The sequence below is a fragment of the Garra rufa genome, chromosome 7 (assembly GCF_049309525.1).
Source record: "Garra rufa chromosome 7, GarRuf1.0, whole genome shotgun sequence".
NCBI classification, from domain to species: Eukaryota; Metazoa; Chordata; class Actinopteri; order Cypriniformes; family Cyprinidae; genus Garra; species Garra rufa.
This window is the reverse complement of record NC_133367.1, coordinates 18334642-18359263: the sequence shown is the minus strand read 5'-3', so window position 1 is coordinate 18359263 and position 24622 is coordinate 18334642. Positions and strand designations below refer to the sequence as shown.

At 36.2% G+C, this 24622-nt stretch overlaps 1 protein-coding gene and 1 long non-coding RNA gene across 2 annotated transcripts; one reads left to right on the top strand and one right to left on the bottom strand.

Moving 5' to 3' along the window:
- Positions 1–1746: 1746 nt before the first annotated feature.
- Positions 1747–2576, bottom strand: LOC141339271 (uncharacterized). The gene is made up of 2 exons (XR_012355917.1): positions 2512–2576; positions 1747–2024 (listed from the first exon to the last, which is right to left on the bottom strand). It is a non-coding gene; the product is annotated as an uncharacterized lncRNA (long non-coding RNA).
- Positions 2577–3380: 804 nt separating this feature from the next.
- LOC141338030 (uncharacterized) lies at positions 3381–18154 on the top strand. Its single transcript, XM_073843602.1, has 7 exons — positions 3381–3528; positions 3986–4099; positions 4763–5486; positions 5991–6158; positions 9730–10309; positions 13712–14421; positions 17476–18154. The coding sequence occupies exons 2-7, from the start codon at positions 4045–4047 to the stop codon at positions 18152–18154; spliced, it is 2916 nt and encodes a 971-aa protein (XP_073699703.1). The 5' UTR covers positions 3381–3528; positions 3986–4044.
- The last annotated feature ends 6468 nt before the right edge of the window (positions 18155–24622 follow it).

Here is a 24622-nt window from a genome sequence, read left to right as displayed (position 1 = left end):
ACGTTACAGGGGCGCCGCTAAGGGGGGGAAAGTTAGGACAATTCTAAGGGCCCATGCACTTTAGGGGCCCACAGAGATCTGCTTTTGGTGTGGTAGCCCCCTTACCTCATATTTTGTCATAGGGCCCAAAATTGCGAGCGGCACCCCTGCAACGTAGCTTTACACACTTAAATCCAAAATACTGATGTTAATGTCTAAGCAGAGGGATGTTGTGCAACCCTATGCAATATAGTCCACACATGACAAATGAGGTAATAATCAATATTTCAGAATAATTCCAGGATAAACTGAGATGCCCCCAAGCTGGCTTCTTAAAACTGACTAAATATTTAAAAAGAGCCAAAAGAGCCGTTCTTTTGAGCGCCTCTTTGAAAGGAACAGATCTCCAAGATCCGGATCCCCTCAAAGAGCCATAAATCCCATCACTACTTGCTGTCTGGGTATATGTGTGTGTGTGTGTGTGTGTGTGTGTGTGTAGCTGGCAGTTACTCAGGGTGGGCCCAAGCGCAAGTGGGTGGGCCCAGGCCCAGTAGGCCCACCCACAACGCCGCAGCTGCCTCAGACCGCTGCTCTGCAGTTCACTCATAGCCAGAAGATGCAAGTAGGGATAACTGCAGCCTGGAGCAATGGGCGTGCCGAAAGGTGAGGGTGTGGCAAAAGGTATGGGGCGTGCCAAAAGGTTTCTCATTGGTCTCGCCGAAAAGCAAGGGCATGCCAAAAGGTTTTGCGAAAACTGCCTGCATGGCGCGGGTTACTGACGTCATCACCACGGCAAGTTTAGGTTATAGTTTCGCTATTTCCCTTTCCTGACTTAATAAATGATCTCAAAATTGCAACTTCATCTTTGTGTACCCTTACGAGTAATAAGGCTATTAAACTAGCTATTTTTTTTACTGAGTTTAGTGAATAATAATATTTTATAACCCATTTGCAAAGACATGTAAATGTATTTATATTTATTATTTATTTTATCGTTGTGTCTGCCTTATGTACTTGCAGTTGTATATTTTGAAATTTCTATTTTTGGTTAATTTAAAGCCTGTTTGATTTGTACATTAATCAAAAACAAATTGCAACTATATTTAGGATACAAAAGCTTCTTAACAGTCTCACTAGCTGTTCTTGGGTTAAAGTAAATTAAAAGTTGTATTTGTTAACATTAAAGCACTTTGAAGTGAACATATAACAATGAACGGCTGTATTTTTATTAACTAATACTAACAAAGCTTAAAAAATGCTGTAATAAATGTATTGTTCACAGTTAATGCTAGTTAATACATTAATTTAAACAAACAAGAACCTGTTGTAATATATTACCCTGAAAACAATGTTTACAAAACCTAATATTTATAGTAAATATAGTAATCAAAAACAAGTTACAACTATATTTAGGATGCAAAAGCCTTTTAACACAGTCACACTAGCTGTTCTTTGATTAAAGTAAATTAAAAGTTGTTTTTGTTAACATCCTTTCCTCCTTTTCCTTTATTAAAGCACTTTGAAGTGAACATATAACAATGAACGGCTGTATTTTTATTAACTAATACTAACAAAGCTTAAAAAAATGCTGTAATAAATATATTGTTCACAGTTAATGTTCGTTAATACATTAATTTTAACAAACAAAACCTATTGTAGTATGTTACCCTGAAAACAATGTTTTGCTCGATCCAGAAAACTAGTTAATAAAACACCACAGAATTGAAAAATGAGTCAAGTGTTTAGTAACTTTCTGCTAAATGACAATTCATTTAGCAAACAGACACAGCTTTATTCACAATTTTTTTTTGCTTTAAATTCAAGTAAACAAAAACATTTATTCATTTTGTAGCAGCAGTCCATTGAACAGAAGCCAGCAAACTCTTTGTCTGAATAGAATGCTGTGAAGACTCCCTTCTTTCGATTGTCACTGTATCCAAAGGTGTTTTTTTTTAGATGTATCCACAGCAAGAGCACCTTGAGCTCAAACTCCACTCTGTTTTCTTTCCTCACTTCTGGACTGACAGATTTCCTTTCAACAATACCTACACAAGTAAAAAAAAAAAAAAAAAAATCTGAATGAAAGCAATAAACTTTCTATTTATTTTTTTTATCTATATAACATTTAAAATAACAATTAGTAATATTTATAATAAGTAAAAAATGACACATTCAGGCCAGCATATTCAGATGTGCATTAACAGCCAAAATTTTTAACAAAAGAAAGTAAAATGTACACATACAGTATTGGCAATATTGCCATAATAAATAGATTGTACATCTGTGACAAAAAACAATATTTTATTGCTTTTATTCATAATATATATATTTACATTGTTTTTATATTAAACATCATGTTAACCTACTGTACTTGTAGTCTTCAACCTTATAATGATCAACAGCAGAAACGTAAAACTAACAACTAAAAGCTTTGAGATATAACGCAAAGTAATTTGCATTAGAACAAACTATCGTAATATAAATAACTACGTTTTATAAAGCATAGATAAACATATGATGAATTACACTTACCACCGCATTTACCACCGCATTCTTCTCTTGCCTAAAGGAAATTATAACGCTGACTGGCCTTCTTCTTCTTAAAGTTTGTTTGGCGGTTTGCAAACCAACTGAAAAGTGCTTTACTGCCACCAGCTGGACTGGAGTGGAACTGGAACAAAAGTTTAACGCTGATAGGCCAATAGAGTAAATGCGAGACCAATGAGAAACCTTTTGACACGCCCCCTACCTTTTGCCACGCCCCTACCTTTCGGCACGCCCATTGCTCCAGGCTGCAGTTACCCCTGTCTCAGAAGATGCTGTGGCTGATTCTCATCTGCCCATAAACAAATAATGTACAGAACTGAGAATATATTTTGAGTCATTAGCCCCATTGCTTGCTTTTGTATTTATACTCCCTGTTCTGTCCATTTAATGCCAGTTATTGTTTCTGTCAACACGTTCTCAGTATGTCACAGAACACAGCGACTAAGGCACACATTTATTTTCTATAAAGGACAAAAGCTAGATTTATTGTCTGACGAACATGACCAGAGGTGCATATTTGACTACAAACTTGATCACACATGAATTTCTGACTTTTTTCCACGTGCACTTGTGGACAACGAAAACCCAAATGAACTATGTGCTTTTTAAAGTTTTTCTAATGTTGACATACAACAATGGCATTTAGGGAGCAATGCTGATGGATCATTTTGTATAGCAGTCTACGTTTTGTCATTACATCATGATTCATTTTTAAGCCTATTCTTTCATATTTTATGATTTACAAGGTTATTTTACTTTCATTTTCGACCTAATGGAAGACAATAAGTAGAGTGAATATCTGAATGTGTTAGAAGAGAAATTTAATGTCAGAATTAAAGTGGAAAATAAAACATCAAAAACAACATCCACGTGTTAAATATAGTGTCAATGTCCATTCGGCAATAGGGGGCGGTAATGCACTTATGTGTCTACAATCCGACGTAAAACAAGAAGACGACGTCACCCCTAGTGTTTTCATCCGCGAGCGTTGGGTCTCTTGAGGTAAGACAGTCAGATCGCGAAACTTCATATAATTGTACGATTATAAAACTACAGTTTGTTAAAGCAACATGTTATGGAACATTCTGTATCGTTTTCGTCTGGTTCAACGCTATTTGTGCGTCTTTTCTGGCGTCTGCTGACTGAAATAAACAGCCTAGCAGACAACAATGTCTGAGGAACTAATGTAAATACAAGAGCTGTGATTTAGTTTGTGTTTTAATGTTCGGGTGTTAGATTTTTTTCGAATATTTGAGCAATAATGGTATTGTTTTTGAGTGCTATTGGGAGTCGAACTTGTTTTCAAACAAATTTAAGATATTCTCCGTTTTTGTTTCTGTGTTAATGGGATCTATTTTTACATAAATATGCTTAATTCTACCACTCCATTTGATAATTAAAGTGTTGATTTGATAAATGTATTATTACTGTTGATAAAATTTATTTTTGACTTTGCCAGTTCTGCTGCTCCTACCACACAGCAGTTCACCTACAGTTGACAGCGGTTCACCAATAAACATGAGCGATCCAGAGCCCTGCGGAATAAAAGAGGAAGATATTGAACAACAAATAGGTTGGTGTTTGTTCTTAATTATTAAGGTTATAATACATTATTTTTTTTTTTTGGTTAAAAATGACCCTAATTCATTCTATCAGAGCAAATGTCACTAATGGCATCAAAAACTCATGCCTCCAAAAAAAAAAAAAAAACTAAAAAACCTTATTGTTAAAATTGTGAGCAGGTGATGTCTTTAAATATCAATTTCATGGGAAATGACCATTCAAATTATAAAACATCATTATGAGCTTACCATTTTACTGGTTTAATGTACTGGGTCAATGATTGGTTGATTTTTTTTTCCCCCTCTTCCTTTCAGCACTGCAGCTTTAAAGCAAACAATATCCAGATAACTTTCTATGAATTTGGCACAAAATGGAGCCTAAAACTCAATTGTCTTGCCAAATATTACCTGAAACATTTTATTTTATATATGTTTTTGCAGCCTTATATAAAACCTTGAACATTTTACATCCCTGGCTTAAATTATAGTTATTGAAATATATAGTTAATAGTTCTCTATATATATTTCAGTCATTGAAATGAATGCATCAGAATGCTCATATTTCCAATATTGTATTTTTCCTTTCATGTTTCTCTCTTTGCTTATTTCCTTTCATTTATTTATTTTTCATTAAACTTTTCAAAAAGATTGAACTTTGTTTACGTTTATATTAGACCTAATTGAAGTGAACAAGGAGACTGAAGAATTCATTGAAGCGGGGGAGGAACATCAGGTCAAAACTGAAGAAACATCCTGGAGTCCCTCATTGAACAACAACAATATTTGTTTTACTTGCCATCAGTGTGGAAAGAGTTTCACACAAAAAGAAAACCTTAATGAACACTTGAAAATCCACACTGGTGAGAGGCCATATGCATGTGATCAGTGTGGGAAGTGTTTCGCACAGAAAAGAATCCTTAACAGACACTTGACAATTCACACCGGAGAGAAACCGCACTCGTGTGCTCAGTGTGGGAAGAGTTTTTTACAAAAAGGAACCCTTTACAGACACTTGACAATTCACACCGGAGAGAAACCGCACACGTGTGCTCAGTGTGGGAAGAGTTTTTCACTAAAAGGAAAGCTTTATGAACATATGAAAGTCCACACTGGTGAGAGGCCATTCCCATGTGATCAGTGTGGGAAGTGTTTCGCACAGAAAAAAAACCTTAACAAACACTTGACAATTCACACCGGAGAGAAGCCGCACACGTGTGATCAATGTGGGAAGAGTTTTTCACATAAAGAATACCTTAATGAACACATGAAAGTCCACACTGGTGAGAGGCCATATGCATGTGCTCAGTGTGGGAAGAGATTCACACATAAATGTAACCTTAAACAACACTTGAAAATTCACACTGGGGAGAAGCCATTTGCGTGTGATCAGTGCGGGAAGTGTTTTGCACATAAAAGAAACCTAGAAGAACACTTGACAATTCACACCGGAGAGGAACCGCACACGTGTGCTCAGTGTGGGAAGAGTTACGCACGAAAAGTAGCCCTTAATGATCACATGAAAATCCACACTGGAGAGAAGCTGCACAAATGCGATCAATGTGGAAAGAGTTTCAGGAAATCTGGCGTTTTTAAAGTACATCTGCTTACTCATTCTAGAGAAAGACTATTTAACTGTGACCAATGTGGTAAGAAGTTTTTTAGGGCAGATTTCCTGAAGGATCACCTGAAAGTTCATTCTAAGGAGAGGCCTTACGTATGTTCTCTGTGTGGAAGGAGTTTTAGGCTGATGGGTACTTTAAAAACACACCAGAAAAGACACAGTGGTGTGAAGAATCATGTTTGCTCTGAGTGTGGGAAGACTTTTTTTACAAATGGTGAACTGAAAACGCACAAGACAGTTCACACTAGAGCAACACCTTATAAGTGTTCATACTGTGATAGGAGCTTCAAACGGTCTGAACATCTGAGAAAACATGAGAGGATCCACACTGGAGAGAAGCCGTATATCTGCTCACCATGTGGGGAAAGTTTCAATAATTTTTCTTCTTTAACCAGTCATAGGAAGAAATGCATGTCTGAAATTACATCAAGTGGTTCGGGTTCTGACCTGTAAAACTGAACAAACAATTCTATTGCTAATTGATTAATCAAAGATTATTAGAACAATTAATGAACTGACTGTTGTTATTATTAAACATATTATTGTTTGAATCTTTTTATTATCAATTTGCCATTCTATGTTATTAATATTTTATATTACGTATTACCTTTCTCTCACAATGCTTGCTATTGTAAAGAGATAAGAAGTTTTTAACGCTGCAGGATAATGTTATGAAGCAGTACTTTTCCATTGTTTTTGCTTTGGTATAATAACACTTGTTGGATTTGTATTGGCCAGACTAAATCTGAGTTTTGAGACACTGGTATTCAGATTAAGTCCGAGCAATGAAACATACACAACTAAGATTATTCAATAAACTCTCGTCTTTGAAGTATCATCACTTCGTCTTCTGCTCTTACCTGTCTTTCTCAGTCCAACTTTTAGGTTGATAGAAGACTGTTAAGAGGGTTTTGGTTTTCACAGGTTTTACTGGTTTTGGACACCAGACAAAACAATACCAGATGTTTTCTGACAGGGATTCCGCATAAAATGTATCTAGTATTTCTAATGTCGATATCTATCTGGTCTAACACCGTTTTGCTTAGAACAGAAAAACATTTATTCTCTTATAATTCTACATTATAGGGAAGCATCCTACTGGTTTTTGTAAGAAGAATTGTCAGGTATTAGAATCCATAGGACATGTACTTTTAATTTGCAGTAGATATAAAGAAAAAGGAGAAACGTGATGGAAGAAGGAGGGTTGTATAAAAGATTATAAAATGCAAAGTGGTGTGAATGGACAAGGTAGGATAAATATTTGTAATTTCTTAATTAGAACGGGTCTGACAAGGAGAATTTGAGAGAGGGAAATAAACTGGAGAAAAGAAACTGAGGAGCTGGAGTAACGCTGCAGGAGAATAATCCAGAAGATGGCGGTAATGCAACACTTTTGGATGCAAGCCGCCGTTAAACCTCAAAGACGACGAAGAATTGTACTATAGGCTATTATTGTGTGATCAGCAGCAGTGCACCTAGAATTAATGTCATTTGGATGTTCGTTGGTCTTTTGTTGTTCAGAGTGATAGCACATGACCATAAAGTAAGTTTTCTTCGATTTCTTTGCCTCCAACCATGTTGTACGTTTGTTCAAAACGATTCGGGTTTAATCGCTTTTTTATAAACAAGATGTGAGATGCAATTAAATACAGAGGTAAATGTATACCTTGTAATAGGTCTATCGTTAACTTTTAATACCGCTGAAGGATTAACCTATTGCCCATAGATGAAGTTATATGGGAAATTGCATTGTTTGTGAATTGCACCTGGATTTAGTAATATTTCTGCCGAAGTCATTTCGTGTGATCAAACCAATAGTCATTTTTTAGTCTATAACTGCACATCCTCTGCATATATACAGCTTTAAATGTTATTTAAAGATGGTACTGAATTTGTTAGTATTCTTGATTAAGAAGTGACCGATTCTTTTGTGAATTTGAACCTATATTCTTATTTGTGTTTATGTTTTTGTTATTCTTAATTAATATTCCATACACTTTGGAAAGAAGCCCCAGTCTCCTCATTCTTTTTGTCCTGAACAACACCTCAGGATTGTATACTGCTTATAGTTAGAGCCAGAGCCATAAATCCATTTTCCAAACCGTGTTTTTTGTATTATACTGAATCACATTTGGTATGCCTACAATTAACGGCTTTGCACCGTTCTGGTCAGCTGTTCAGATGCGCAACCATTGCGGCTGTATTCATATTTAAATTCATATTTAGGCCTATGTACTACCGAAGACGTTGTTCTACTAATTTGTTATGTGTAATCCATGGAAGAAAATTTGTGGAAGCTGCTAAATCATATAGAGAAGTACTTCGTAAGGAAGAAAGGGCGTGGGATGTTCGGTTCTTTTCTGCGAACCGGTTCTTTCGGACAGTTCGTTTCAAAGAACCGGTTCAAAAAACCGGTTCACCAGTTCTTTTACGCTACAACGTGATGACGTCATTAATGTAATTACTATCGTCCCGCACGGGCCGGGACTTAAGTCAACATTCAAATAAAGTCAGTAGCTAATAACTTACATAATTTTGGTCTTACAAGTTTCTGACAATTAAGTTTTACATCTAAGCACATACAGTATTGATCATATGAGTAAGTTTTACAAGTCTTGATATAATAAATTATAAGATAAATTAATTCTAATCAGAAAGACGATCAGCTTACCATGCACATGCACAATCCATAAAGATTGTTAACATACGTTTCACCAGATCCCCTCATTCAAGTCCTCAGTTAACCGCCCTCATAGCATTAGCACAGAGGCCGTGGTAAAAAAGAACTAGTTCGGTTCAGTTGGAGTTAGTCATAGCAGGAGCTTGTTTATGCACGAGTCACGCATGCGCACAGTATCAGCTCATCGATTCTCAAATCGGACGTGTCTGAAGGAAAATGGTTCTCGTTTAGGGCACTGGTGATCTGAAAGAAACCAGTTCTCGTTCAGTGTACTGGTGATCCGAAAGAAACTGGTTCTCGTTCAGTGTACTGGTGATCCAACAACCGCTGCAACCGCTTCATGACTCAAGAACGACAACCGCTCTTACAACCGCTCTGCTCTGCTCATGTGCATCATCACCTCTCTTTTCACAACTGTCAAACACTGTTTGAGTAACTGAATAACTCGGGAAATTGGTTTATTTCAAATCAGAGGGAGTGTCGGGCACGTTAAAAAGTAAAAACCTTGCTTTAAGTAATTCGTGGATTAGTGCTTACTGGAGACACGAACCGTTTCAAACGATTCGGTTCGATTTGGTGAACTGGTTCGACCGGTTCACTAAGAAGATCCGGTTAAATAGACATCACTAGTGTATTTCTACAAACTAAAGTTAATACAAGGCTCAAGGCAGCGATAGTTGGTTACTGCTGTACACAAAGCTTCGCTACGTTTAACACTGCTTTATAATGCATTATACAGATTGTAGATTGAAAAGAAAATGCCATGTTAAGTTTTCTTTTTCGTTCATGTAAAATTCTACCCCCATTTCATTATTAGGAGGTTTATTTTCAATATTTCACGTATCGTGAGCAGTGAGAGTTATCTGCCTGCTACAGCATTTTCTCCTCTTTTTGTCCGTCTTCAGCGTTTTTGGTTAACATGCTGGGAAAGTGGGCAAAACCCCTCTAAAACCAGCCTGCTGACCAGCTAAGACCTCCTTTGTCGTGGACTGATGACCTGATAATTCTTCCTTCTATTTCTTATCACGACATGGTGAATTACTTTCGTTTCTTCATTTTTTTTTTTTAGTTGCCAAGCCCATATGCAAGTTTAATTCAGTTCAGTGGCATTATTTACATTCAGTGCCGCCGCAATGGCTGACTTCCGGATTGATGATGTAACGTGAAAACCCCCTATAAGTCTTTTTTGTTGGAATATTTTCCAAACTAAACGGAATGGCAACCACTGTGGAGTAGCCCGGTAGTCCATCATGACCCCTTATATAGGGAGAATTAGGCCTATAAAATAGATGCAATTAGATGCATGCAGTGTTGTTTAATAACCACTACTGTGCCAAAAGTTACATATATCTCTTTACTTCTATTTCAGACCTGATGGAAGAGAATGAGGAGAGGGACGGCATGAATGAATCTGAGGAGAAACATCATGTCAAAACTGGAGAAAAATCTTTCACCTGCCCTCAGTGTGAAAAAACGTTCCAAAACAAACAAGGTCTTGGACGTCATATGAGAGTTCACACTGGAGAGAGGCCATTCACATGTGATCAATGTGGGAAGAGTTTCACACGAAAGGAAAACCTTAAGGATCACATGAAAGTCCACACTGGAGAGAAACCACACACATGCAATCAGTGTGGGAAAACTTTTTCACTAAAACACAACCTTAACACACACTTGAAAATCCACATTGGAGAGAAGCCACACACATGTGAGCAGTGCGGGAAGAGCTTTGCAGCAAAACATTTACTCAATGATCACATGAAAATCCACACTGGGGAGAAACCGCACACGTGTGCTCAGTGTGGGAAGAGTTACGCACGAAAAGGAGCCCTTAATGATCACATAAAAATCCACACTGGAGAAAATCTGCACAAGTGTGATCAATGTGGAAAGAGTTTCAGAAAATCAGGCGTTTTAAAAGTACATCTGCTTACTCATTCTAGGGAAAGGCTGTATAGCTGTGATCAATGCGGAAAAACATTTTCTAGGGCAGATTTCCTGAAGGACCACTTGAAAGTTCATACTAAGGAGAGGCCTTATGTATGTTCGTTGTGTGGAAAGAGTTTTAGTCAGATTAGTAATTTAAAAATACACCAGAAAAGACACAGCGGTGTGAAGGATCATCAGTGCTTTGATTGTGGGAAGACTTTTATGACAGATAATGAAGTGAAACAGCACCAGAGAATTCACAGTGAAGAAAAACCTTACAAGTGTTCACACTGTGAAAAGAGATTCAGTCGGTCACAATATCTGAGAATACACAAGAGGATCCACACTGGAGAGAAGCCGTATCACTGCCATTCATGTGGGAAGAGTTTCACTTATTTTACTTCTCTAACTGGTCATAAAAAAAAATGCATGTCTGAAATTACAGAATGTAGTTTGAGTTCGGATCTGTAAGGCTCCATTAAACAATTGTGTTCATAATTGAATAATAAAAGATTATTAGGAAAAATGATTAGGTGATTGTTGATTATTTTAGAACAATATATTTTAATTTAAATCATTTTATAACTATTATTTGGATGCCATTCTATTTTTCTATTTTATATGACTTATTTTTAAGTTATTAACTTTCTCTCACAATGCTTACTATTGTAGGAGATGAGAGAAGTTTTTGATTTTGCATGACAATGTTGTGAAGCAGTACTTTTCCATTGTTTTTGCTTTGGTATAATTGGATTTGTACTGGCCAGACTTCATCTGAGCTTTGAGACATTGGCATTTAGGTAAAGGCTACGTTTACATTAATCCGGATACATTTGAAAACGGAGTTTTCGTTTTAAAACGCTCTCCGTCCACAATAGCATTTCCAAGCGTTTTCCAGAAGTTTCTCAACCACACTGAAACGTAGGAAAACATCAAATTCGCCTTATTGCGCATACGTACAGCCTCCAAATTTTTACAGACGTAATAAGTTTTCACGCAATTCTTCTGGCGGGGTAATTTACGGAAATATCTCATCCACTGACGCGTCAATATCACACTCATTCATATTTTATCTGAAAAGCAGTTGTCGTCATGTTTTGACAGCAACTTTGATTCAATTTTCTGTCATCATTTCAGGACTGTAATTTGAAGAGTGTACAAGGTAAATCTCTTTAGTGTGACAGTGAATAGCACAATTACTGGTGTAAATAGATATCTATTGATACAATATGCGTCAAAAGGCGTTTTCAAATTTGTCCACTTTGGCCGTAGTTTTTAGAAATAATTGTTTTCTGTGACAAAAACGGGGTTTTCGTGTAAATGAGAGGCCAAACCCCAGGGAAATATCTGCGTCTTTCCTTCGTGTAAACAGGGCCAAGATTCAATAAACTCTGGATCTGCATCTGCTCTCATCTACCTTTCTCAGTTTCTCAATTTCTGATGTCTAAAACCAACTGCTCTAAAACTGCTTTGCATAGAACTGAAAACTTTTGTTACAAAATTTTGATAATGTCTTCAAGATGTTTATGATACAGAGCAGTGGTGGCGAACTCCGGTCCTGGAGAGCTGCAGAGTTCAGCTCCAACCCTAATTTAAATTCCCCTGCCAGTATCTTTAGTAATGCTTCAGACCTTGATTAAGTTGTTCCTGTGTGTTTGATTAGGGTGGAAGCAAAACTCTGCAGGGCTGCGGCTCTCCAGGACAGACGTTTGCCACACCTGATATAGAGTGTATGAATTTGAATATGGATAGTTAATTTTGCTTAATGAGATTCAAACATTTGGGGTCAGATTTACTCAATTAGATTTATGTGTGTGATTAACTGACAATGCACACATTTTCAGATTGTGGACCACAAAATCAGTAATAAGTTGCACAGGTATAGCCAAAAATACATTGTATGGGTCAAAATGATTGATTTTTATTTTGTTTCAAAAAATCATTAGGATATTAAGTGAAGATCATGTTCCATGAAGACATTTAGTAAATTCCCCACCATAAATATACCAAAACTTAATTTATGATTGGTAATATGCTTTGCTAAAAACTTAATCTGGACAACTTTTAAGACATTTTTTCAACATTTCAATATTTTTTTTTTTTGCACCCTCAGGATTCAGATAATCAAATAGTTGTATCTTGACCAAATATTGTCCTATCCTAACCTAACAATCCATTCATCAATGGAAAGCTTTTTTTATTCAGAAAATCAATTTCTAAAAACCCATACTGGTTTTGTGGTACAGGGTCACATATTTAGATTCATGTACTTGTAGCAAGCAGAAAAACCTACTATAAAGATGGGTTTTTTTTTCTATTGGTTTTGAGTGATTTTTTTTTTTTAATTGGCACACATTAAGAGAAATAAAGCTATAATAGAGCAGTTTTCTGCTCATTGCCAGTCAATTTCTAGCCCAAACACATACAATAAAGTGAGATCTCTGCTGATGATCCTGTAAGGTTTATTTCGGGAGTGACACTATTAACAGCTGCTGATCTATTGCATTTCAATAGATCAGTATTTTCACATCATTCATTCATGATAATGTCTTCAGATCACCTGAAAACTGCTGCTTAAAGCTCATTTATTTGGTGTGAATAGACTAAAACAAACTACTCCATCACTAACACCACCATAAGATGTATCTTTAACAGTATTTATTTAATTATAGGCTGTGATAAACAACGTTTTATGTAAAAACAAAACTCTAAACACCAGTGATTAAAAACACAGCCATATGATATTGAACTAAATTGGATATATGATATTGATATGTTGCTTATAAATTCTTACATTTGTTTTTAATTTATACTTTTTGTATGTTCATACATCTCTCTATTTGTTCATATGGTAAATAATGGTAAATATAAAATAGGTTCAAATGTTTATATTTGACTCAAACAAAACATAGAATTTGATTTTTTGGTAGAATCGGTAACTTTACATCTTCATAGATGGCTAAACAAAACATAAATGCTTAAATTGTGTGAATTAATTGAAACATCAATTAAGTAACATTTATTTTGGGTTTTGGAAGATGTGCTCCTAACACAGCAATGTACCGTCATTGAATCTCCTCCCACAGCAGTTCACCTTGAGTGAAGCTCCTCCCACAGCAGAGCATCAATAAATGCCGGAATATTTTCATCAGCCTCATCAGTTCATGGAAGAACATTGAGAAAAAGAGTGATCCAGAACCCTGCAGAATGGAACAAGAAGATACTGAAGACCAAAGGAGACACACTGGAGAGAAGAGATACAAATGTGATCAGTGCGAGAATACTTTCACACTGAAATCAAACCTTAGCAGACACAAGAAACTACACGCTGGAGTGAAGCCGCACACATGCGATCAGTGCGGGAGAAGTTTTTCACAAAAACATCACTTCAAGAGTCACATGAGAATTCACACCGGAGAAAAGCCATACACATGTGATCAGTGCGGGAGGAGTTTTGCAGGAAAAGGTGTACTCAGTCAACACATGAAAATCCACACCGGAGAGAAGCCTCATGCATGCGATCAGTGCGGGAAGAGTTTCGCACTAAAAGGAGGCCTCAGGGTACACAAGAAAATTCACACTGGAGAGAAGCCTTACACATGCGATCAGTGCGGGAAGAGTTTTCGACAAAAAGGACAGCTTACGGTACACTCGAAAATCCACACTGGAGAGAAGCCTTACACATGTGATCAGTGCGGGAAGAGTTTTGCACATGCCATCTCTCTTAGATTACATCTGCGTTCTCACTCTGGAGAAAGACCATTTTACTGTGATAAATGTGGAAATGTCTATCTGTCAGCAGTACTCTTGAAGAGCCACCTGAAAGTTCATACAGAGGAGAAGCCTCACAGGTGTTCTTTGTGCGAGAAGAGTTTTAAGGAGCTGAGCGCTCTTAAAGTGCACCTGAAAAGACACAGAGGTGTGAAGGCTCACATGTGCTTTGATTGTGGGAAAACGTTTATAACACTTGCCGAACTGAAGCTGCACCAGAGAATTCACGGTGAAGAAAAACCTTACGAGTGTTCACAATGTGACAAGAGATTCAAATTGTCATCTTATCTGAGATCACATAAGAGGACCCACACTGGAGAAAAACCTTACAAGTGTTCATTCTGTGACTTGAGATTTGGTTGGAAAGGAAATTTGAAAACACATGAGAGGATCCACACTGGAGAAAAGCCTCACATGTGATCAGTGTGGAAAGGGTTTCAGACAAATTAAGGACCAATTCTTCTTTTGGCAGCATCCTGGAAGAACCATGTTAAAGCCTTGTGTGGACTTTTTTTTTGCAGGGAACTTTAAAAGTACGCTAGAGACATTGTGTGAAGGATAATGTTTGTTTGTAAAAACCATAGAAGTGTTCACACTGTGACAAGCAGTTTTAGACCACAGTACTCAAATGTACAGGTGCATCTCAATAAATTAGAATTTCATGGAAAAAAAAGTTCATTTATTTCAGTAATTCAACTCAAATTGTGAAACTTGTGTATTAAATAAATTCAGTGCACACAGACTTAAGTAGTTTAAGTGATTGATCTTTTAATTGTGATGAATTGGCTCACATTTAACAAAAAAACAACAACACTATTTTACTCAACAAATTAATTCATAAGACCAATAAAAACATTTTTAGTGAACAGTATGCTCATTTACTGTGCATCTACTCAGTACTTGGTAGGGGCTCCTTTGGCTTTAATTACTGCCTTAATTTGGTGTGGCATGGAGGAGATCAGTCTGTACCACCGCTGAGCTGTAATGGAAGCCCAGGTTTTTTTGACGGTGGCCTTAAGCTCATGTGCATTCTTTTTTTGTCTTTTGTTTCTCATTTTCCTCTTGACAATTACCCATAGAAAATCTATGGGGTTCAGATCTGGTGCATTTGCTGACCAGTCAAGCACACCAACACCATGGTCATTAAACCAACTTTTGGTGCTTTTGGTAGTGTGGGTAGGTGCCAAATCCTGCTGAAAAAAATAAAAAAATAAAAATGAAATCAGTATCTTTAAAAAGTTGGTCAGCAGAAGGAAGCATGAAGTGCTCTACTATTGCTTTGGTAAACATGTTCAGGCCCCGTTAACACGAAGGGAAAACGCAGATATTTCCCTGCGGTTTGGCCTCTCATTTGGCCTCTAATTTGATCAGCTGATTAACATGTCACCATATTCTAATTTGTGGGTTTTTGTTAAATGTGAATTAAAAGAACCAAAGACTACTTCAGTCTGACTGCATTGAATTTATTTAAAACACAAGTTTCACAATTTGAGTTGAATTACTGAAATAAATGAACTTTTCCACAACATTCTAACTAATTTATTGAGATGTTCCATATGTTTCCAGTTGATATTTGTCAGTTAGGTTAATGTTGCATTGTGATGTGATAATAATCTAACATCTCAAGACTGCATGATTATTACAAAACTTTTGACTGTTTCCTTGATATTGTAAGTGTGATGATTAATATTGTAGAAAGGTAATAGAACTGAATTCACAACACAAATGTACCCTAAAAACATAAACTAAGAAGAATAAACTAAATCTGAATTCAAAATGTTTCACAGACATTAAAAATGCATTTAAAATTGGACTTTTTTTTGTCAATAATTGTAAAAGTTTTGACATGCCCTGTCTTTGCCTTTTTTTCAGTGTCCTATAAACATATTAATGGCTAAAGTCTGATCACACCTATTAAGCACAGACTATGCTAAACTAATTCTTTGTATTTTTGAGAAAACAATGTTTAAGTCAAAGAGTGACAATGGCCATGAATATTTATGTTATTCACACCTTAGAGATAAGGGGCCCTCCCCTAATGGCCCATCAGTGTGCAATGTGACTGAGGCAGGTAAGAGAGAATGTGAGACGATTGAAATAATGGGCCTTTTTGATTTGTAATTTATTTGCAACCCAGTATAATCAAAAAATGAAGGCCAAAGAAACATCTCAGAGAAAAAACAGGAGAGCTTCAGTTGAAAGTCAGCAGGACACCTGTGGTTGCAAGCATCTGGTCACTTAAAAAAATTAAAGAGCATACACATACATCATTTTAATCACATACATTTTGTATATGTACTATACAGTACAAAAACTAATATTATTTTATATTTTTGAGCATATGTTCACAAATAGAGTATTAAAGTAGAATATCAGTAATTTATTACTTTTGAATTGTACAGTTTATAAGGACATTGTGCTTCTTTCTTTTTGGTCCATAAACAAAAACTTGCTGATTAACATCATGTTCTCTTATTTTCACATGCATGAGATGATTCACAAACAGAACAGGAATAAGTAATAACTTTAAAATTATCTTAAATAGATAGATAAACACAAATCATGAATGCTTAAACTGTGTATAACTGATTCAGTAACTAATTTATTTTGGATTTGGATCTGCTTTTCCTACACAACAATTCACCTTTTGTGAAGCTCCTCCCACAGCAGTTCCCTAATAAATGCTGGAATATTCCCAACAGCCTCAGAATTCATGAGAAACAGTGAGAACATGAGTGATCCAGAATCCAGCAGAATGGAACATGAAGATTCTGAAGAACAAAGAGGTTGGTGTTTAATTTTTGATTCTTCATGTATGATGCTGAAGAACATTAAGGTTATAGAACTTTAAATATTTTTTAATTTGATTTAGTGGTTGCAACTTGACAGGCTTAAAATATGTGAAATAAGTAAGGAATATTTGACGACGGACAGTTGAGTTTTTAGAAAATAATACATTTTCTAAAATTAGACCCTACATTACAGAAAATAATGAACTTTATCACAATATGCAAATTTTTTGAGAAGGACCTGTGTTAAAAAAATCACCAAAACAATCATACTTTTTTTTATAGCAAATATAATTTCTCTTTACATTTCTGTCTTTGGATTTACGATTTAAAATGAAACATTTATTTTATAGACCTGACGAAAGACAGCGAGGACAGCGATGATCTGAGTGAGACGGAGCAGAAACATCTCGGCAAAAAAAAGCCAGAAAAGCCCATTTGTCCTCAGTGTGGAAAGAGTTACCTAAATAAAAGCAGTCTTAGCCTTCACATGGTAGTTCATAGTGGAGAGAAGCCATTCACATGTGATCAATGTGGGAGGAGTTTCACTCAAAACAATGCCTTGAAGGACCACATGAGAATCCACACCGGAGAGAGGCCTTTTACATGTGGTCAGTGCGGGAAAAGTTTTGCATACAAAAAAGTTTTAAAAGTTCACTTGAGAGGTCATAGTGGAGTGAAGCCGTACACATGTGATCAATGCGGGAATAGTTTCACACAGAAAAGCAACCTTACTGAACACATGAGGGTCCACACTGGAGAGAAGCCATATGCGTGTGATAAGTGTTGGAAGACTTTTGCACGTCTAAGGAATTTGAAGTTACATCTGAATTCTCATTCTGGAGTAAAACCATTTAACTGTGATCAGTGTGGAAAAAGCTTTCTTAGGGCAAAACAGCTGAAGAGCCACCTGACAGTTCATACAAAGGAGAAGCCTCACATGTGTTCTTTGTGTGGAAAGAGTTTTTCACAGCGACGTGGTTTAAAATTACACCAGAAAAGTCACAGCGATGTAAAGGATCATATGTGCTTTGATTGCGGGAAGACCTTTATTACAGTTGCTGTACTGAAACTGCATCAGAGAATTCACACTGGAGAACAACCTTACAAGTGTTCACACTGCGACAAGAAATTCAGTCATTGTGGATCTTGGAAAAGACACGAGAGGACCCACACTGGAGAGAAACCATATCACTGCTCTTTATGTGGAAAAAGCTTCACTCAATCTCAATCTCTTCACCGTCATAGAAAAAACATATGTCTGAAATCACATTAAGTAGTTCATGTTCAGGATCTGGACTTCAAATGCGATGCTGTGCCCAGAGCCGATCCTCTCTACATGCAAAATATGCTGTGCAGAGGCACATTTTTAGTTTCATTTTAAAGTGGGTCAGCAGTTAATGTGGTGCACTGTCTCCCTTTCTTTGCTAAGAATCAGTCAAATCTTGTAACTTGTGGCTGTATAGCTGTGATCAATGCAGAAAAACATTTTCTAGGGCAGATTTCCTGAAGGACCACTTGAAAGTTCATACTAAGGAGAGGCCTTCTGTATGTACTTTTTGTGGAAAGAGTTTTAGTCAGATTAGTAATTTAAAAATACACCAGAAAAGACACAGCGGTGTGAAGGATCATCAGTGCTTTGATTGTGGGAAGACTTTTATGACAGATTATAAAGTGAAACCCGAGTGAACCAGAGATTTCACAGTGAAGAAAAACCTTACAAGTGTCGACACTGTGAAAAGAGATTCAGTCGGTCACAATATCTGTGAATACACAAGAGGATCCACACTGGAGTGAAGCCATATCACTGCCATTCATGTGGGAAGAGTTTCACTTATTTTGCTTCTTAATGTCTGAAATTACAGAAAGTAGTTTGAGTTCTGATCTGTAAGGCTCCATTAAACAATTATGTTCATAATTAAATAATAAAAGATTATTAGAACAATTTATTTAGTGATTGTTGATTATTTTAGAATTATGTATTTTAATTTTAATAATGTATTCCTATTATTAAGATTCTGTGTTTTTATATTTTATATTACTTATTTTTTTTAAGTTATTACCTTTCTCTCAATTCTTGCTATTGTAAGAGATGAGAGAGGTTTTTAAAGTTGCAATGTTGTAGAGCAGCACTTTTTCATAGTTTTAGTTTTGGAGTAATTGGATTTGTACTGGCCAGATGAAGTCTGAGCACTGAAACAAACACAACTAAAGCCAAGTTCAGACTGCACGATTTTCAAAGCAATCGCGTCACAGATGTTTTCACGCTGCATGACTATCTGGGGTTGCATTCTGTCACTGATGTGTTCACAATGCACGATGGGTCGGCGACAGGGGGTTTCACACTGCATGACTTTACAATAGAAAGCATTGCCGACAACTTTGTCCCGGTCCGCAAACTACGTCTCACAACCAAACACACGCAAGACGTGACATGGAAACAACGCGAGGTCAGGCGTGCAAGTTCTCACATGAGACTGGTATTATTAAAAAAGAAAATGGTAGCCCGAAAGAAGCTTGTCATACAAATAGCATGTGCACTCATTTGCAGCGAAAAGAAAAGAAGATGAAGCTATTCTTGTTGATACTGTGGTCTATACCTTCATAACTCCTCCCCCAACTTCCCGCTGGCCTGGATGTTGCTCTCTCATTGGCTGTAGGTAATGGCCGACGTTATTTTCAGATCACCTTTCACACGGCATGATTTTGAATCGTCGACAGGTCCAGATAATTAGCATGCCAAATATCTCACGGGTGTCGGCGACACGTCGGCGATTCTCTCAGACCGCGTCTTTGATAGTTCACACTGTGTGATTGTCACAACAGTCGGCGAGTCAAAATCGGGGCTAAAATCATGCAGTCTGAACTAGGCTTAAAATTATTCAATAAACTCTTGATCTGCATCTGCTCTTATCTCAGTTTCTCAAAACCAACTGTTCTAAAGCTTCTTTGCTTAGAACTGAAACAGAAAATGAGAACACTACATGTTAACTAGGTGTTCATGTATGTTTTATTATGAGAATTTGCCTATTTGATGAGGATATTTTCATCTAGAAGATGCTTTCAGAGCTTTAGCTCATCTGCAGTACGTCTCTAAAACTTGTCCTGTCAAATGTTACAAAATTTTGATAACGTGTTCAAGATGTTTACGAAATAGAGTGTATAAATTGTTTGAGTCCATAATGACCAGCGCAATCTATCAAGAGCAACGCAAATTACCGCCTGCTTTAAGACATACTTTTTTGGGGGGCGTTAAACAATGCCGCAAATACCAGTAATTTGACAAGCGCAAATGCTAGTAAATCACGTTGGGTGACTGATTGTTATACTCTTGTCTGAAGGGGAAACTACTACAAATGCATATTCAATAAGGTCAGGCGCAATAACTGTGTCCATGCCTGACAGCACTATTTTAACGCCAAAAGCCGGTTTGCGTGTGCAAATATTTTGATTTTTTTGCACCCTCAGATTCCAGATATGAAAATAGTATGTTAACCAAATATTGTCCTGGAACAATCCATACATCAATGGAAAGCGTATTTATTCAGCAAACCAATTCCAAAAACCCATATGACTGGTTTTGTGGTCCAGGGTCACATATTTAGATTCATATACTTGTAGCAAGCCGAAAAGATTTTTTTTCTATTGGTTTTGAGTGATTTTTTTTAAGAAAAATAGTACTATAATAGATAAACAATGTTTTATGCAAAAACAAAAGTCGAAACACCAGTGATCAAAAACACACCAAAATGATTAACTAAACTGGAGCAATATGTTGCTCATAAATTCATACATTTATTATTATTTTTTGGTTATTTATACTTTTTTATCTTAGAGATTTTAAAATTCTATTTGTGTTTGTACATCTCTCTCTTTCTCTCTCTCTCTCTCTCTCTCTCTCTCTCTCTCTCTCTCTGTTCATATGGCAAATAAAGATAAATATGAAATCGATTCAAATGTTTAAATATTTGTTTGGGAGAAACTAAATCAGTACCCTTACATTTACCTTTACATCTTCATAGATGGCTAAACAAAACACAAATGCTGAAATTGTGTGAATTAAAGCAACACTAAAGAGTTTTATTTATTTATTTATTTATTTTTTACCTTAAATAATGTTTAATAATGTTTCCGAACTCGTACAGTGGTTCATCAACTCATAACAGGGTGAAACGGCACTTTTGTATTCGCTTTGCGACCCTCTATCGGCCATAACAGCACTGTGTAAGTTTGGGTCGTCAGGTAGCGGTTTTGTAGTTCAAATGAGACTACAAATGCGACTTGCTTTACGGCTAAAATAAATAGCAAACAATGTCATTATTATGTTTTATTTCGTTTTCATACTTTCATAAAGTCATGCAAAATACTCTACCTTATCACTGGACATCGTTATTTCCAAAGCCGGTCCTGGATAGCCTCCAAACAAATAACATGCATGTGACGCGACGGTAGGCTAAATTATTTAGGACAGCGCTAATTGACAATTCCACTTCCAACCTGTAGAGGGAGCGAAGTTCTTTAGTGTTGCTTTAATGAAAACATAAGTTCAGTAACATATTTGTTTTGGATTTTGGAAGATGTGCTCCTAACACACAGCAATGTACTGTACCGTCATTGAAGAACCATTTTGGTTCCACAAAGAACCATTCAGTCAAAGGTTCTTTAAAGAACCATCTCTTTCTTTCCTTTTAATAATCTGAAGAAACTTTTTCACCACAGAGAACCGTTTGTGAAACAGAAAGGTTCTTCAGATGTTAAAGGTTCTTTATTGAACCATTTAGACAAAAAAGAGTATTTTTTTTTAAAAGAACCTTCCATCAGAAAACAGACCATCAATTTCACATTGGAGTTTATCTCTGGGAGGACCAAAGGGTTCACATTTTTTTCACATTTTTGCAAATCTTTCATTCACAGAATGGACATCATTGTTAAATTTTTATGATCACCTAAAACTATTGTAAATGTTTATTTTTTACATGTAATCTAATTTCATTTATTATTATCTTTAAAAGAAGCAAATGATGTGTGTTATATAAGTTCAATAAACCTAAATAAATGTTGAATACATGTTTAAAATGTATGATGATTTGTTTTGCTGTGGTAACATGTTTGTTCCTATATGTCTTATATAATGATATATGTATTAACATCTCTATGGGGTCTGAGGGGCTTTGGGGCCCCTGACATTTGTTTTTTTCCAGTACCTTAAAACATATTAGTGGTTAGCGTGTGATTATACTGTATTCAGCACAAATTGAGTTACAATAATACATGAGCAGCATGATCGCACATGTTTGTGTTTTGAGAAAACAAAAATACTTGTTTAACATGTATGATAAATGGATTGCTTTGCTTTAGTGGCGTGTTTGTTACTTAACAAAAAATAAAAAAAATAAGAAAGAAAACATGTTTTTGTTTTATTTTTTTACTTGAGTCTCTTTTTAGCTTGAAATGTTTATAGGACTTATTAGATCACAAATTTGTATAATGATTTGGATATAACGCTGATATAACAATGTAAATGTGATTTATCATGGTATGTCTTGAGTCCCATATTATTTAATGAAAAAATGTAAGATGTTTTGTGTGATGATTGAATTTTTTGAGTGATGGGTAGGTGTTCAGTTTTTACAGTAAAAAAAAAAAAAAAAAAAAAAAACACACCTTTAAAAAATAGAGAAAATTTACAGTGATGGGTAGGTTTAGGGGGTGATACAGTATCAAACTGTATCCTTATTGTTTGGTCTGTTAAAATACATTGTTCCCTTTACTTATATTGACGTCGCTGGCTCCCCATTACAATATTTATTTTTACCTAAAAACTAGTGTAAATGTTTTGCTTTGTTTCATATCATGTGTGATTACATAATTTATATTCAGAAATTATATTCATACTTTGGCATGGTCCATTTTATTGAGACCATTTGAGAAAATTACAAATAACATTACTTAATCTTATCTTATTTTTTTTTAAATTTGTTTTGTAAGATGTAAAGTTCTCTGTCATGAGTATAATTATCTGTATATATAATAGGAGTCTGCATAATGTCCGCATTTAGATAGCTAGGTAAACGTGTGTGTGTGTGTGTGTGTGTGTGTGTGTGTGTGTACGCAAAGCAAAGTCGTTTTTGCATCTGTAAACTGTGTCTGCACTGTAGCAAAAACACTGTGAAATAAAACAGACATAAAACAGATTCAAATAGACGCGTAAATATAATAATAGCTATTTATAATTTATTTTTAGAGGCGCTTTTCCAACTTAAACTATATTGAAATTTTGTAAACTTTTCATTCAAATACTGTTAATCCTTGCGTAAGGAAAAACGTTTTGAATTCTCACAAAAATGTTAGGGGCTATTTATCTCAGCATAGCTGGATGCTTGAAACTGGATACCCAAGCATGTGGTCCGTGGGTGGGGGCTGTCCCTGGAGTTTTAAATCATGCATAAAAGCTCAAAAAACATCTGACAACTAATTTGCGGATTTATCACCTAGAAATTATATTATAATATAGTACCATTACACGAATGTCAAGTCAAGTCACCTTTATTTATATAGCGCTTTTAACAATACAGATTGTGTCAAAGCAACTGCACAGTATTTAAACAGAACAATAGTGTGTAAGTAACGCATTATTGTAGATAATCAATTTTCAGTTAAAGGCAGTTCATCAATGAATTCAGTGATATCATCGTCAGTTCAGTTCAAATAGTATACTATATCGCTGGAAAGTGAATGTCTAGATACATCGTAATATTGATGAATAACCAGTAGAAATTCTGGGGAAGCACCAAATGGTCAAGTCGTAGGAACAACATGAGATCGAATTCAGGGTATGGTGGGAGCTGTGCGTCTCTCTCTCTCTCTCTCTCTCTCACACACACACACACACACACACACACACACACGTTGGGTTTACATGTTTTATGAAGACATTCCATAGGCATAATGGTTTCCATACTGTACAAACCGTACTTTCTATCACCCTACACCTACCCTACACCTAAACCTAGCCCTCACAGGAGATTGTGCTCACTTTTACTTCCTCAAAAAAACTAATTGTGCATGATTTATAAGCCAGTTTCCTCATGGGGACCTGAGAAATGTCCCCACAAGGTCAAAATTTACTGGTATTACTATCCTTGTGGGGACATTTGGTCCCCACAACGTGATAAATACCAGGGACACACACACACACACACACACACACACACACACACACAGAGAGAAAGAGAGGCGCGCGCAGAGAATGAGACAGTTCATTTTTAAACGTTTTTAAAGTTTTATCTTTTTTTTTTTTTGCAAACCTTAAAACAACAACAATCATTCTTGGACAAAGAGGAAAATGTAGAGGGAAAAACAATTTCTTTATTGATTGTGTTTTCTTTATTCTGATGTTTCTCGGGGTCAACCATGCGAACGTGTGCTCTCACACGGTTTGAAGAGTTCATGAGAGCGAGAGCGCGGAGGATTAGTGAAGAGATCGTATTATTGATGAATCACCCATCAATTCACTGGGAAAGCGCCAGATGTTCACATAGTATGACAATCCACAGATTTCTTAAAACAGATGTATACTGTAAGAACAAGGTTAGAACTATTCCCCCTGTGAAAATGACAGGAGCGGTCGTGGGGGCTGTGAGACACAGACGCACGCTCAAATAGTTATTTTTTTATATAATTTGAAGCTCCCCTATTTAACCGGGGTTCATGAACGCAACCTGATGCCCCACCCCACAACGGA

Bases quoted from the DNA above. Each gene is read 5' to 3' on its own strand.
- LOC141338030 (XM_073843602.1), top strand. From the start codon at position 4,045: ATGAGCGATCCAGAGCCCTGCGGAATAAAAGAGGAAGATATTGAACAA. The intron at 6,159-9,729 runs GTAAAACTGAAC...CTGTGCCAAAAG, and splicing joins AGTGGTTCGGGTTCTGACCT to TTACATATATCTCTTTACTT. The intron at 10,310-13,711 runs GTACATCTGCTT...CATCACTTCAAG, and splicing joins GAAAATCAGGCGTTTTAAAA to AGTCACATGAGAATTCACAC.